The following is a 16,429-nucleotide window of genomic DNA, read 5'->3' as shown; positions in this document are numbered from 1 at the left end:
GCATTATTTTAAACTTACCAAGCCCTCCATGAGTTACAAGCAATTTGGTATATTTACGAATTAATTTGTATTTTGACACCATTTTTAGAGTAAATAGGTTGCCTGGACACAAATTAATTCCATCTGAAGACTGTTACAGAACCTCACACTGCTGCTAGTTAGAACCTTTCTGTTTAACTTCCAGTCTATTGCTCAAACAATGAATGATCTAACTACACAGCTGAATAACACTTCAGAGTACAATCTTTCTTTTTGATATTTAATACTCAGAATATTCTTCTCAGTTACTCAGAACTTACCGGATTATGTTATTAAGTTCATCCACCTTTTGTCTGCTTAAATCTGCTTCCAGGCAAGTTAGGTAAAGTTTCTCCTCTACCTTTCTCAACTCATCTTCTGCATATACTTTCTGTTTCTGAAGTTCTTGTTCTAAAGTAGATAGCTATTTAAGATTGTATTAAAAACAAACAGTGTTTTTAAAGTTACACAACATAGAAAAATGCATCTTTGTCTTGTAACAAACACACACACTGAAACTTGTAATAAAACGGCTATCTCTGCAGTCTCAAATTGCATACAGTTTAAGGCTAGGACTTTACAGTCACATTGAAAGACAAGAGGCTTTGAGCAAATGTAACTAGGCTTGTCTTTTGAGTTTCAATACACTTGCCCTTAGTTGAAGTCTAAGGCCTAATTTACCAAGCACGTAGCCACAGACGGGCTGAAGTTTTTAACAACACAGAACTTGCTTTAACACAAATCAAACTGGTAATCCTTTATTTTAGATATATCTGAAATAATGAAAATCAAATCAGTTATGAACATTCTGATTTTAAAGGTATGCAAAATGCAAAAATTAAAGAATTAAAACAGTTGTCCCTATGCAGACTTCCAACAGTACTATACCTGTTCTTCAAGCTTAGTTTGATTATCTTCCAGTTCCCCAGTTCTAATAGTTTCTTGCTGCAACATTTGCTGCTGATGATGCAGAGTTTGTTGCAGGAGAACGTTCTGTTCATTTGTGTCCTGAAGATTACGACCTTTTAGTTTTATTTCTTTTTGCAAATAACAAACCTGAAAATACATTTACTTTCCATCACTATAAAGCATTTTTATTCACACTCATCTATCCTTTGTTCTTAATCACAGATTTATAAAAAATTCTGTAAGATTTTGGCTGTGAATTTTATGCATTAGTTTCAACAGTACGTAACACATCATTCAGTTGTGCTTTACAAAATGAGCAAAGTAGTCATTTATCAACATCAATCTTTTAATTCCTGCTTTTTAACTACATTTGAACTGCTAATATTTTAAGAACAAATTCAACAAATTTAACAAAGATTTCTCATTTATAAACTACTGAACTACTTTTCTTTTTGCCACTCTTCTTACTTAATTTCTCAGGAAGTTCCTGTCCTCCCCATTAAATTTAGTTCAGTCTCTCCCTTTATTTCTTCCTGCTTCTGTGACAACAGTCATTCCAATAACAGCCATGTACTTTGAGTGTCTAGCTTCACCATGTGTTGAAGAGTCTGATTTCTCAGTGAAGAAAGCCAGGAATTATCTAAAAAGTCACATTCTTCAAACAGCGTATATGAGAAGTGAAACACTAGCTGCTCACCCCAAAGTGGAGGGAGTGACTCTGCCAGTTATGTGCGGAAGTATTTATCACAGAAGTCTCACCTGCCACCCTTGCATATCACAAGCAGTCAGTCTCTCCATGCACAGTATATGAGCAACAAGTTTTAGGACGTAGAAAGAAACAGCACGTATCACAGGCTTGTGATAATACAGAGAACAGATTTCCACTCAGTTATTCTTGTAAACTCCATTTGACTAACACCTGTCTCTTTTTAAGTAGGGCAGTATTGTCTTGGGGGGGAAGGGGTAGAAGGGAGAAGGAACTACAGACAAAAACCTCAGATGAATGTTTTAACTGATTATGCTCAGACATCTTTCCCATTAAGATACTTGCAACACAAATCAATTCTGTAAATTTACGTTCATATTGCAACAGCATGCCCCCCATTTTTTAAGACAAAGATTCCTTCCATTTAGTCTTGATTTTGCTACCTCTTTCAACAATTCATTCTCTTGCTATTTCCTTAAGTTTATCCAATGTTTCTTCGTTATGCTTTTCCCCTCGATCATCACAAAATATACAGCATTTCTTCCCAGAAATTCACAGTCACAACTCACACTACACAGGTTTTGTTTCACATTTCACAAGATTTCAGGGTAAAGCAATCAGAACAATAAGTACTGTAATACAGAAAAGTTGCCAAAACAAGCTTTTACCTCTTTAGACTTCTTTTTGAGCTGATTTTGAAACATCTCCTTATTTTCTTCTGTCTGACTCAAATACAGTGCAAGTTCTTCCTTACATACATCCAGTGCTGACTCAAGTTGTTTCTCCTAGTTGAATGTCACAGATTACTTTAAATTCACATTTCTTGTTAACTAGCTAATAGCCTAAAAATGTTTAATTATCTTTGTCTAAAAATCCACATTTTAATACAAAGAGTGCAATAACAGGCACAAAAGAAAAAAGCAGAGAACTCAGATCATAAGCAGAAATGAACATGTGAAATTATGTTTTAATATTTTAGATTGTTTAAATCAGATAAGACTACCAGTTATAAAAACATACTCCAGTATTTGTCAGTAGCTGCAGTTCAGTTTGCAAATGACCCTACTTAAAGCATCAAATCATAAGACTCCCATACTTTGCTACAAATTAAAATTTACATACAGAATTCTATAAATAAATTTGGAAATATCACTTGAGTTGTCAGAAGTCAAAAACAGAATTCACATCTGAATATATCTCAGAAAGCTACTAAAGCTTTTGTTTGCTTTCTGAGCTGAGAGACAATGCCCAAGTTCTACCAAAATGGCAAGGAAGAGTTCTATTGTAAAACAGACAGTATCAACACTGCTAATTTATTTTGCTGTTTACTGTTAATACTACTAATATGGATTTTAATTATGCCCTTCAACTATTTTGTGACTGTTATCTGCCCAAGGTTATAAAGAACAAACCTCTAGATATCATTAAGAACAGTAACTGAGCTACTTGATTTCAATGCTAAGAAACTTTTCATCAACATGAATTATGCTTATGTACAATGTTTTCAATGCTACTGATTTCTTAAGTGATACTGGATTGTATGCTTCCCTCCTCACCAAAACAAACTGCTTTTTGAAAAGAAGCAATTACAGATCCTAATTTTAAGTATTTTAAAAACAACCCAGGTACTAGAAAGATACAGTATGTATTTTCTGAATTTGTGCCAGTTTTCTATCTGTTAAGTCCATAGCAGCTAACCTTGGCAACACCTTGAGAATTTAATATCATATAAAATCTGATGGTGTTAAGTAACTATGTCATAAAGTATAACACCACTACTGTTGCAAGTATTGCAAGGAAGACACCAAGCCAACACTAATAAGAGGTACAGATGGCTACACAAAGGTAACTAATATCATTATTGCATGCCTAGAACGTAGTAACTGGAGTAAAAACTTACATAGCATTCTTTGTTAGACAATTTTTTTTTCTAGAAGTACAGGTACAAATCTCCCTTATTTATAAGTGCAATCACTTCATAAGGCAATTATGCACTGCATGATCTCTAAGGGCAGGTTTCACCAAAATTTTTAATAAAAAACAAGGAAAAGATGCCAAGAAGACTTCTGGTTTCTGAAGTATCTGTGAGAGAGATTTCTGTAAAGTAGCCTGAACGTAGCCTGTCCACAGAGGCTAAGAATTAAAAAAAAAAAACACCTCATAATCGTAAAACTTTGAGACTATGAACTGAAAGTTACAAAGAGTTGACTAACTTTGATTGTTTGTTCCTTCAGCTGACTCTCCAGTATCTTCAGTCTCTCATCGTTCTTGAGATCTTGCTTCTTCATTTCCTGTTTGTACATTTCCCACCCCACCCCCCAAGAGAAAAAAGTAAATACAGAGCAATAATAAAATATTAGAAACAAGAATCATACAGGTGAAAAAGTATAACACTCTACTTAGGTATACAGCTTGCATATTCTTTTTGTGTGGATGTGGTTCCTAAGAGGCATCCCTTCATATTCAGCAGCAAAATTAGTTATTTAAAGGAACATGGATTGCCTAGCATAATGTTCTCATTGTTTGCCTCATGTAGAGTAGATACAATAGATCTTTATCCAGACCTCTCTCCTTTGATTATGGTGCAAACCAGAAGTATAAATGGAATGGTGAAACAGTAAATAATGAAGAGTTCTGAACAATTTAGAGCAGTATGGGGAGTACAACAGATTGGGTCAATGAGTTAAGCAAGAGCTCTGAAACACACAAGTGTCACCTTTTCATTTTCTCAGTTTTTCCCTGCGTCCGTCGATATGCTTTTCACCATTGGTCACTTCACAGATTTGAACTTAAGTCAAAAGCCAGCCTTACCTCTCTGCACTCCATCAGTAGTCCATCCAATGATTCGATGTGATGCTGTTTACGTATAATATCTTGTTGCAAAACAGATATTGTTGTCTCTTGTTCTACACATTGTTGATGTTTCTTATCTAGCTGTGTCTGAAGCTGCCCATAAATAATTCATAGTTTACTATTTTAAATAAAAAATTCAGAGTACTTATACATCTAAAGTCTGTTTAATTCTATTCACCCACCACTAAAAATGACAAGTAGATTTCTGACATTAGCAATACTGCATAGCATCAAAAATACAAGATATCCCAAATTTTAATAATTAAAAGCAGAAAGAGAAGCAAGACCGTGAGGGAAGGTAAAGTGTAATTGCCTGTCATCAGCTAAGGCACTAAGACATACATACATCTTCATTAAAAATAACAAGTTTACTTACCAGCTAGAATCTAACAGTTAGAAATAGCCAAAGCTGTATTTCTAATGGCATAAAACAAGTGAGTTCTTCTATAAAGAATGAAAAAAAAATCCTGACGGCTCTCCCTGAACACACATGTTCACAACATAAATAGCAGTTTGATTAGAAGTTAAAACGTTACTTTTTTTTTGTGCTAGGTGTTTGGAGCAAAGAGCCACAGCATTCTTTTTAAGCCTGCGTTTTTCTTCAGTTGAGCAGAAAAGAGGATATCCATACCCAATGGAAGTCATGACGTTGTGTAGTATTAGATGGAAAACAAAACAACATCCAGAAATGCAGGGAGAAGATGATAAACATTTCTCATTATGTACCTGCATCAGAACTACTAAATAAAGAAATTCTCATGTGAAAAAGTTGCCACCTATATCACACACACATATTAGCATACAAATAAGGCCTTACTAGTTCCATCTGTTTCTCCATCTCTGTATGCTGCTCGAGATGAACCAATTTTGCTTTTTCAAAAGCAGAAGTTAGTTCTTTGTGCTCCTCACTGACCGCTGTTTGCAATTCATGAATGCGTTTGTTTTTTCCCTTGGAAATGACAACAGCAAGGACTTAATAAAAATGTTTACTTCTGATATTCAGTAGTTATTATTAGATAATCAAGTTCATAGATTTCATTAATAAACAACCTAGAAAATGCTAAGTTATACACAGCATGTTTCCTCTCAAAGAACGTCAGGCCTACAATAAAGACACAGAAAGCCACCCAATGCTGCCTCTACGCAGACAGGATGCCTGCCAAGGCAGACTATCAGAACATAACAGGAAGAAACAAAAATAAGTGGTATTTTTATATGGATATATGGAATCTTTTAAAATACAGCTTTCCATCTGAAAGTTGTTTACTTCACTAACAACCTTGGACCTCTTCCCAAAAATCAACGAAGTTTATATGACAAAACCAGCACTGGAAGATTCAGTGCTCTGAGTTTCAGACTACCTTCTTCACAAGTTCCCATTTACAAGACAATTTTATTCACAGGTCTACACATATTAAGAACTCACAATTTAAGAACAACAGCAGAAAATGAAAATGATTTGTCCAACACTTCAGATAACACATTGATTCCATCCTTGTTACTCCTTACAATAATAATTTCATAAAGACTCCTTAAGAACTTTAGGAAAAAATAGAGAATGCTACCAAATACAGTATACTCTACTTTAGGAGGAGCCTTATTCTACTGAGGAGAAGAAAATACTAATTTTATTAAATGAAGAATTAAAAAAATTAGCTTAAAGGATGTAAAATCTTAAGGTTTTTCTTAGTAGCACAAATGAAATTCTGATCTCCCCAGAATAAAGAGTGGTGTTACAGTTCATTTCACAAGAACTAGATGTTTGTTGTATGTGTCATCAAAAGGGAACAGCAAAATGTCAATTCAGAACTTACCATGCTCAAGAGCAAGGAAGAAGTATATCTTATTTGAAACAATACGTACATATATAATTTTAAATGGTGCTCTCTAAAATATCAGACAGATACCCTAACACATCTCAAAGTCTGTTTTAAATACATGCAACAGTACCACTTCAGTTTCAACTCTGATTTTCATTTATGCCATTTCACACAAATGTGGTTTTTCACTGAATATGTCATACCATGAGTTCCTGTTCCAACTCAGTACTTCGTGCTGCAGCAGCAGAATAAGCAACAGCTTTTTCTTCCAATTGTTTCTTAAGTGCAGAAAGCTGAGAAGCTTTCTTTGCGATCTGGAATTAAATAAGGCAAAAAAAAAAAAAAAGAACCCAAAGAAACCAACATTAAGATATCATTGGCTAATTCAGGTGTTTTCCTATGCTTTCCTATTGAGAGATTCTGTTTTAGATACTTTTATTCCTTACTAAATTTAAGGCATCATTCATTTATTTTCATATGCTCTAAAAATCTTCATTAATCATTGTAGAATTCGGGACAATTTACCTCAAATTTCTCCAATACATGATTATTTTATCAGTAACATACACTGTAATTATTAACTGCATTTTATAATATATATGGTCATCATTAGGAAATGTGGCAAATAAAATTATGCTGTAACTAACACTGTCATGTAAATACTAAAAGTTTAACTTATTAAAATCAGAGAAGAGCCAGCTGAAGATTAATTTCTTTCCTCACATTAATGATGTTAATCTCTGGAAAATGTATTGATACAGTGAGGAAAAAGACTCATAACTGTTCTTAAACATCTGTTTAAGACTCCACGTTAATTCGGTCCTAACAAAGGAACAAGACCATGCACATTTTCCATTTAACAAAGCAAAACAGAAGTAAAGCCCACTAAGAACATCAAATTAAAAACTAGAGATTTCTGACAACAGATAAACTGAGGCTGCTATCCTTAAGTTCCCCTGCTTTCTCTTGAAGTCACCCCCACCTTGAAGTTGTTCTAAAAGAGGCAAATTTTTAAATTAGAATGACAACTGCATTTTCTCCACAGCAATTATCTTAACCGTCTCTAATGACCGACCTAAGCAAAGCCTGGAACTTTTTCCTTTCTATTAGAAACTTACTTCTTGCTTTAAGGTATTAGTTTTTAAAGTCTTTGCTGATAGCTCTTCCTGCATGCTTTGAAACTGACTGGTTCTCTGAGCCATGCTGGTCTTCAAAGACAAATTCTCATTATCTAATTTTGCCAGTTTAACACGTAATTTTTCCATCTCTTTCTTGAATCTTTGTCTCTCCTTTTCAAATTGTTTGCTGACAAGTTCCAACTGTTGACATTTTGTCCTCTCTCAAAGTAAAAAAAATAAATTCAAGCTTAAAAAAAAAAAAACAAAACATGCAAACAAGCACTGAAGTAATGATACATTCCAAAAAGGAGAAATATAATTTAATGACAGAATATTGAACTAACACATCGCATTCAGAAACAAGCACTTTTTTTTTTAACCCATAATGTAACTACAAGCTGTGTCTCACGGGAAAGCAATCAAAAAAGACAAAGAAGAGTTATTACATATTTGCCCTAAGGTCATTTTATTCCACTCTAACAAACTGCAGAGGCAACTGGAGAAGTTCTCAAGCAGCAAGACACAGACAGATCAAAGATAACATGGAGACATTAATATAACCCGTGAAAAGAAAACATACGTGGCTCCATTTCAACACAACTTGTACCTTGTATATTGCTGCAGAACATAAAGAGCTAAAAGAACACTGTGCCTAGAGAGTCTGACAATTTACAGAACTTTTAGGTGACAAAGTGCTCCCTATTCAACTAAAATACATCTACTGAAAGACAAAAAAATACACACACAATAAGAAACAAATTTGAACTCTACCAAAAGCAAAATTCCTTTTCTACAGATTAATCAGACAGAACTGCCAGAACTTTGTTGAGCTTACCTTCTTGAGTTTTGATCAATTTGACAGGCTCTGTTTCCAGACCACATAGCCCTCTTTTTTCTTGTCTTTCATTTTCATTCAATAAATGCTCAACTGTATTACAGGTAGGTAAGTTTGCGTGAGGCTTTCCAGCTTCCTTTGATGCTAATCCAGTGCTGTTATACAGAAGGAGATAACTATTTAGTAACTCTTTGTACAGGCTAGTTCTGGTACCAAATATCTGCCCGCTCTTGCCATAGCTCAGTAAACAGAAAGTTATACCTTAGGCTTGCAGTCAAAGGTTTATTTGATTCACAGGATTCAGAGACAGCTTCTTTGGTGGATGAACTGGATAGCTGATGTCTCAGGTTATGCCAATTAAACTAAAAGTTAAAGGAAAACCAAAATCAACTTTATACTGCCTAACAGTATGACTAGCTCACTTCCTATACTACCATTTTATGAGTCACATACCAGGATGTTAAAAACTTGGGTAACTTTAAAGTAATTATCTTAAGTGCTTGCAGAGCACTGCAGACTCCTCTCACATTAGGAGAAATTAGAGGCATTAAGGTCCTCAGCCCTTCATCTCTGTACAAGTACAGAAACATGAGTGTTTTTGCCATGAGAATTTAAATACAGTGCGATAATGTCAGAAATTCTACTTGATGAACATCTAACATTATGCTTCCTTTCTGATTCCAGTGATTGTATTAAATTATCAGAATAGCTTCTAATTTTTCTCTAGAATGAAATTTTTCCAAATAAGGCAACTAAATGACTTCTGAGGATCTTCCGAATATGTCCACAGTCACAGCAGCCCAAAACATCACGTTTTATTTGAAATTACTACATCCTTTGGCCAACTTCATTTTGGCAATTCCACAGTCGTAAAGAAAGAATATTTTTAGTTTTGTTTTCAATACAGCTACTCACATTCATGTTTCAAAAGGAAGGAGAACTGATGCAGTCCACTCTCCTAACCTTGCATGTTTCTCTGCAGCCCTGAGCGTTTTTTGTGACATCCACAACCACAGGCTACTGATAAAACTTCACTAGTGCAAAATTAATAAGCTAAGGTTCATCTTGACAAAATAAAAATTACTTGTGGTCAAGAAAGATGTGTCTTCACTCGTCAAGCAAAGTAAACTACTAAAATACCTCTCTTCTGCTCTAGTTTCTCCATTACTGAGGTTGACTCAAACTCTGGCTACATAACATAGTGTATCTGCCATCAGAGAAATGTCACAATGTTCAACTGAGAACTACAGTCTCAAATAACTGGACATCCTGTTTTGAAGTAATACTTCTGTCCAAAGAATCAGGGCGTAGAATAGAGGAACAGAAAATGTAATTTAAAATGCTTGCTAGTTAATGAACTCCAAAGCACCTGTTCCTGGTTCTTAAATCAAAGATGAAAACTAAATATTTCAACTAAAATAACATTTAGTCCATGCATCTTGCAAAAAAAAAAAAAAAAAAAAAAAAGATACTATACTCAGATGATTTCTCAACAATGTCACAAGACTTCCATGCAATATCGGTTAAAATTATTTAAGTTACAAAACACAACTTAGAATAATGCATCTGTTACTGTACCTCTTCAGATGTACTTGAAGACAACTGGGAAATTATGGTTTCTAGTAAGTTGAGCTCTCGCCTTGAATTCTCCATTTCTTGATGGCATAACTTCAGGTTGTTATGCTGTTGTGCATTAAGCGCTCTCAGCTCTGCATTTTCACTGACAAGAGCATTTTTCTCCTTGAGTACTCTTTTCTTCTCATTAAGTTCCTTTTCAAGCCCAAGGATCTTCTGAGCAGACTGATTCAACGTTGACATCATTTCACTGTTCTTTGCCTCTAGAGTTACAATTTCTTTTTTTGCATTGTGATTCTCTTCCCTTAGTTTCCTAAAAAAAGGCATCTATTCAACAGGTATAGCTCAACACAGATAATTAGATGAGGATTTCCAGCATTAGAAGTACCAGGGGAAAACAAGGTAACAACACTGCTAAGAGGTTTCTTCCCTCTCAAAGTCTAGGATCAACTCCAAAGGACAGAAAGTTCTCACTGCTTTACTCAGCCTTCACTTCTCATAAGGACAATATAAACTGCCACCAGAAAACAAATTTAGAGAATAAAGTACCCCTTATTCTTAAACAACTTAAAGTTTTAAGCATCATCATAAGGGTAAGGAATAGATGAAGGCTTTAAATGTGCTAAAGCCAAGGAAATTTAAAAACGGGATAAAAAAACTATACCTAAAATGACAAAGAATTGGGGTCATATACTGACACTAAGGTTATCTAGTATTCCTTATACACTCTATTACTAGTGATGAGAGGGAATAGGACTCTGACCATTTGCAAGTTATTCACTTTCTTAGCTATCTGTTGGCTTAGCAAACTGAATTATCTTAAGGGTCCTGATGAGTGCCAACTCCAGCACAAATCAGCAAGGAAAAAAATGCCTTGAAAATAAATGGTCACTGAGCATGAAAGCGTGCAACAGCGGGAAACTAGCAAGATAAACACTGCTTCAAATCGCAGCCAGCATCAAAGCCTGCCCTCACATCTGAGTGCAGCCTCCCCACTAAAGGCTGACAAAAGTCTTCATTCCAACTAGGGACTGACTGTATAGTGCACAAATAGGTGCTCACACCTGGAGGTTAGTGCAGATGACCTCTTACGATGCTTTCTCACCAGCATGTGCATTAGCAGACTGAATGCAGAAGAACAGGCATAAGAAGGGGCAGAGTACCCACATTTCCTACAGAAACTGTGTGTGAACAGGGTAAATCATGCTCCCAGGCCATAGAAGTGTGCTTTTAACTGAGAGTGTAGCAGCATGGGGGATTAAAACTTTGACGAATTAGTTACAGAAGAGCACTTAAAAATGTGTGGGTTTATGCCTTTAATTTATTTACTTTTTAACTGCCCAGTATTGGGATCACTACAAACAGAACAGAGAAATCCTGAAGTGTTCACTGATGCTGGTCCTCCTGATTTGGTTCAAACTACGTGAATTGAGCAGCAGCTTCCCAGTTACGGTTTAATATGAAATTTCTTCACAAATAACTGTACAGATTTTTTCAAAAAGATTTTGTTACCTTAATTGCTCATCTTGGATGTCTAGATGCTTTCTGTAGCTGACACATTTTTCATTCAACTTCTCTCTTTCCTTTTCACAATTAATTATATAGTTTTCTAAACGTGCTCCTTCAGCTTGAACCTTAAAAAGTATTTTTTTCCATTATAAAAATAGTCTAAACTTTGAAAGTCAACAGGCTTTTTAGAAAATTACTATAAATCAATGCTGTTTTGGTTTTTTTTCTTTCCTTACTTTCTCCTGCTAAGCACAAACATATTGCTCGCCATTGTGAGAAAAAGAAAACTGGCAGGAAAGTTTCCTTTTCCTCCCCTATCATTTGAGAGAATGTTATGTCACTTTGGTTTAAAATTGGTAACCTCATGCCACAAGAAGAGAAGTCAAATCAAATAAAAATTTTCCATCAGAGGCAATGGTCTCAAGACTTATTCTCATGTGAACCAGCAAACATTTTTGACCATCAGAAGTTTGGGTATTAATTTCAGCCATTCTCTAGCTACGTTTCTTTGGACAAATTAGAAAGATAATTATAAAGATGCACCTGTAAAACACATGATTCCCAGTTAGAAAGAGACAAGAAACATAATTTTCTTGGATGCATAACCATACTGTGCAAAGAGTTTAACAACAGGTAAGTGAAGTTATTGATACACAAGTTGCCTGCTCCATCCCAACTCTCAAGATTTTGCCACCAGGAAAAAAAAGTGATCCATAAATAACATAGCTGTTTGCTGCCCAACATAGCAAAAGCAAAATCATCAGAGTGGCAAAACAAACACACAAACAAACAAACAAACAAACAAACAAACAAAATCTCACCTTTTCAAACCTTCCAGTTATTTTCTCCTTATACTTTTGGAAAACTCTTGTTAGCTCCTCAGCATTCAATAAAGCTTCATTTCTTTGTTGTTCTGCTCTGCAATGCAACATAGCAGCTTTAAAAAAATCAGAATTTAGTAATCAGGTAACTATTTTCTCCAGAAACAGGAAAAAACAACGGAATTAACAGCTTCAGGTCACTTCCTTTTGCCTCCTAACTAACTAAGCTCCTAGACGAAAGTGTGCCACCTGGTGTGAATTCATTTTATGGGTCATTTTAGTGTATTAAAATAAAATTATAATACTACTAAAAAAATAAATACTTCTGATGCTCTTCAAAAATATTAATTTTTCAAGTCATTCTCCTACCCCCCCCCTTCCCTCCAGGTAAAAGTCCCTGCGAGAGATTGAGACAGTATCCATGATAAGAAAGCAAAATTCAAAGAGCAGAACGGAGCTCCTGTAACTGGAATTATGCTAGGTCAGATAGGAACAGATCAAAGGATAAATTATTTGGGGGATACTGGAGAGACGACATCAATATGTAAAAGAAATAGACTGGGATGGTATTACACAAACAAGCATTCAAATGAAGCAAGCAAAGACTATTTCAGATCACGTATGTCTCTCGCTCCTCCTCACCCTTCTTAATTTCTTCCACCATTACTCATTTCAGAGGTTGGAAAGGGAGGGAGATGGGGGAAGGGGCAGTTATGAAATGCAAGAATTACACACTGAAAACATACAGATAAGTAAGATTAAAGATAACAAAGACAATCTGATCTAGTGGAAGGTCTGCCTACCCACGGCAGGAGGGTTGGACCAAGATGATCTTTAAGGTTACTTCCAACCAAAACCATTCTATGATTCTACAAATCTCTTGTGGAAGTTGTGTTTTTATTACTTCCCCCCAAAAATAAAGCACTTCGTACTCTTGACTAGTTCTGTTCATGACAACATTATATATCTGAGACACAAAAAGTATATACTGTAGATCCTTGCAAAGCAAAGTCAAAAATAATTCAGGAAAAATACATTATGACCAACATCTGCTCTCCACTGCAGTGCCTCTATTCTGGAGAGAAAACAGAGGCACTAAACTGGATAAGTAGCTAAGTTACATTTTAGTGTAAATTATTAACCTGCAATTACTAGCAGTTTTCTAGATTAAAAAAAAAAGCTAATACTGTCATAACAGAAAGACTTCTTCCCCCCTCCATGTGTTTTTTTAAAGTAATATTTATAAAGTAGAGAAGATTTAATTCCATAAAGTACATGTAAGAAACACTTGAGCATTACTATTTTATATTCAGTTTCTTAGTAATACTAAGAACACACCTTTTTTCTTGCTCGTTTCGTTCAATTAACTCAATTTTCAGATTTTCACAGTCCTTTTTGTATCTTTGCAACACACTTTCTCTTTCTACTACTGTTTTCTGGCTTTGTTCTAGTTTATCTTCTGCATCTCTGCAAGGAAGCAAAGTATGATTTAAAAACAGAAGGATTTTGGTTAAGAATTATTTATCTACACTTTGTGGAGAAAATGTATGTATTTCTTTTCTGCACATGCTTGAGACATGATGCAGCTCTCAAAACCAGGTTTGGAACACCAATAGTTTCAAGACTTCCAAGCAATACACCTGGAGCAGTGTCCAAATCTCAGCAGCAGCCATCAGCTGCTGTGGATGCCAAGAAGCAGACAACTGGGTTTGTGGTCTAACATCTAAACACTAAAATCACTGTTTTTCTAAAAACAGGTTTGACAGGACAACACATACATTAGTGCTGTTTGGGATGTTTAAGGTATTCTATTTGTGTTGTGAGAACTGACTTTTGAGGCATTACTTACTATTATTAGCATGAAGTTTTTAGATAAACTGACAGCCAGCTGTGCCCCCTGGCACATTCTGGATACTGTTTACATTAGCTTTATTTGATCATTTGTCTTAATATATTCATAAAGAAAAAAATCTTTTAGACTGCATGGTACACAGACATCTGTAAATATGTTTGTTCATTACAAAGTCATACAGTCACACAGCACAGAATCCGTTTTGAGTGGATCTCATTATAAGGAAGTTCACATTTAAATGTAAACTGGTTTATTTTACCTTTACCATGTTCTTCTGTTTCTTGATGTGCATTCTCCATATAAAAGACACTGGTACAAAATAAAACATTTCACCCTTCCTACATATGGCTCCAAAGTGAAAGTTTCAAGCCCCAGATTACATGACCCACATAGAACCAGATATTACACAACCTTAGAAAAGAGACTGAACTCTCAAGCAGACTTCATGACTGCTAAAAAGTGTGTTTATTACCTTAGAATTTTATCTTGTGCTGAAACTTCTGCTTCCAAAGTTACAATTCGCTCTTCTAACTTGGGAATGCTGACTAAATGCGTACCTAAAGTTGACTCAAGGTAAGAAATCTGAAAAAGAAACATTTATGGTTTCATTAACATTTGCATATACACATTTAGATGAGATGCATGAGCCATCTACTTACTGGGTGACACGATGCTCTTCAATTTGCTGCAGAAGATGCTTATACCCATACACACAAAATGAACTCCAACTTTCTGCTAATTTAACATCTTATCAGTTCCCTAGCACCGCTCCCATCTGATATGCTATACTGTAGAGTGATTGCTTTACAGTTTGAACTTGTTCATTTTTTTCCCCAAATGTTTACCTTCTACATGTTCTGTCCACGTCAGACAGGCAAATACTTCTCAAATCTACTTAACTGCACTATATATATTTGTGAAAATTATACTTAGTCACATGAGTGTACAGTACTAACTACATCTCTGAATTAACTAGTTTATTCTTTCACCTCTTTATTAGTAAACTAAGATTTATGACGTGAGGAGCAGGAAGGGCTTTCTTCTCCCCTCGACACATCACTTAGTATACCAAGTGGTCGTTCCAACTTGTCTCACTGGCTTTATAATTTAAATTCGGAACATTAATAGACAGAATTTATACTTCATATGTATATGATTTGTTCATGAAGAATTTGATTACAAACTCCCCTGTTCCAAAATATCACTGAACAGATGATACATTTAGAACTACTAAAAAACTGTAAAGAATATTTTAAGTTTAAATATGAAAGATGAATAGAACAAAATACATTAAAGATACATACTCTTGTTTTTGACTCCATTAGTTCCAAGTTTGTTGTTTCAACTCTATTCTTTAGGTAACGGTTCTGAGAAGCCAAAGATGCATTTTGCTCATGAAGATCATTCAGTTTCTCCTTAAGACGTTCATTTTCTTCCACAGCTTTATCAAAAGCTGTAGGCATCAAGTCCGGCTAGACAAAAAATAAATATGTATTTCCACATACATACACACATGGAACAACATGTACATCACAGGAATCTTTGCAGAATAAACGTACTTAAACCTCATTAGGCTTAAGGACTATTCAGTCAACAATCAAGCATATCATAGACCTGAGAGCAAGAAAATTCCATAAATACAGAATACAGAACGGACAGGAACAGCAAAAACTGTCTATGAAGTGCATATTTACCTTGGATTTTCTTTGAAAATCCCAGCAATACATTTCACCAACAGTCTTCTTGCAGTTGGAAGAGCACTGACTGTTGCAGTTAAGCTGAACAAGGTCCTCCAGGGTGAGGTCTACAGCCTCATCAAAGCAGCAGTCAGAATGTTCCCTTGTACCAGTGCTAGGAGGAAGAGCAAGAAGCTGTTACCTCACGTTTCTTCATTATTTCAGTTGCTCATAAGAGCACCCCAGAGCAAAGCACAAGAGGAATCGCAGCAATCCGTCACACTCGATACAACTACACTACAAGGGACAGCCACTCTCACACCCGAACACACACACCTGGAAAGCTCTGCCCCTACGCTCTGTAGGCTTTTCTCAGTTCTCCTCAGCTGACTGCGTAACGACTCCACGGCTACGAGCAGTTCTTCATCATCACTTCTAGAACGAGCCCACATGCTGTACTCCATCGGCACGGCTACAATACCATCAGAACATCAGTAAGCGTACACAAACTTAATTTACAGAGATATTTTAGAGTTTTATAAAGGATGAAATAAACAAGAGTAGAAGAAAATACTTTATTCCCAAACGTAAGGGTACGTCCCATACGCTTCTGGTACTCAGAAGATAAACGCAACGTTTCACTCACGGCGCTACCGAAAGAAAAACGCTCTGTGTTTGTTCACGAAGCACGCGCAGCTCCAGAACTGCTGCTTCTGAAAAACAGCCAGGAGCTCCGG

At 35.6% G+C, this 16,429-nt stretch overlaps 1 protein-coding gene across 4 annotated transcripts in view; it reads right to left on the bottom strand.

The window, feature by feature from the left end:
• The window catches only part of CCDC18 (coiled-coil domain containing 18), a 29,185-nt gene that overhangs the window by 12,574 nt on the left and 182 nt on the right, over positions 1-16,429 (bottom strand). The window contains exons 1-19 of one of the 4 annotated variants that reach the window (XM_048944652.1): positions 16,339-16,410; positions 16,029-16,164; positions 15,711-15,867; positions 15,321-15,488; positions 14,489-14,598; positions 13,503-13,631; positions 12,165-12,261; positions 11,347-11,468; positions 9,838-10,147; positions 8,521-8,621; positions 8,260-8,414; positions 7,425-7,645; positions 6,510-6,620; positions 5,304-5,435; positions 4,445-4,579; positions 3,847-3,924; positions 2,302-2,418; positions 907-1,074; positions 300-442 (exon numbers count right to left, since the gene is read on the bottom strand). In XM_048944652.1, coding sequence (XP_048800609.1) covers positions 300-442; positions 907-1,074; positions 2,302-2,418; positions 3,847-3,924; positions 4,445-4,579; positions 5,304-5,435; positions 6,510-6,620; positions 7,425-7,645; positions 8,260-8,414; positions 8,521-8,621; positions 9,838-10,147; positions 11,347-11,468; positions 12,165-12,261; positions 13,503-13,631; positions 14,489-14,598; positions 15,321-15,488; positions 15,711-15,867; positions 16,029-16,156 — 2,582 coding nt within the window. In that variant the 5' untranslated portion in view covers positions 16,157-16,164; positions 16,339-16,410. Of the gene's footprint in view, positions 1-299; positions 443-906; positions 1,075-2,301; positions 2,419-3,846; positions 3,925-4,444; positions 4,580-5,303; positions 5,436-6,509; positions 6,621-7,424; positions 7,646-8,259; positions 8,415-8,520; positions 8,622-9,837; positions 10,148-11,346; positions 11,469-12,164; positions 12,262-13,502; positions 13,632-14,488; positions 14,599-15,320; positions 15,489-15,710; positions 15,868-16,028; positions 16,165-16,338; positions 16,411-16,429 lie in introns of those variants that run through there. The other 3 variants (XM_048944651.1, XM_048944649.1, XM_048944650.1) reach the window with 3 other exon arrangements.

The sequence above is a fragment of the Lagopus muta genome, chromosome 5 (assembly GCF_023343835.1).
Source record: "Lagopus muta isolate bLagMut1 chromosome 5, bLagMut1 primary, whole genome shotgun sequence".
NCBI lineage: Eukaryota > Metazoa > Chordata > Aves > Galliformes > Phasianidae > Lagopus > Lagopus muta.
This window is presented reverse-complemented; position numbering and strand designations above follow the sequence as displayed.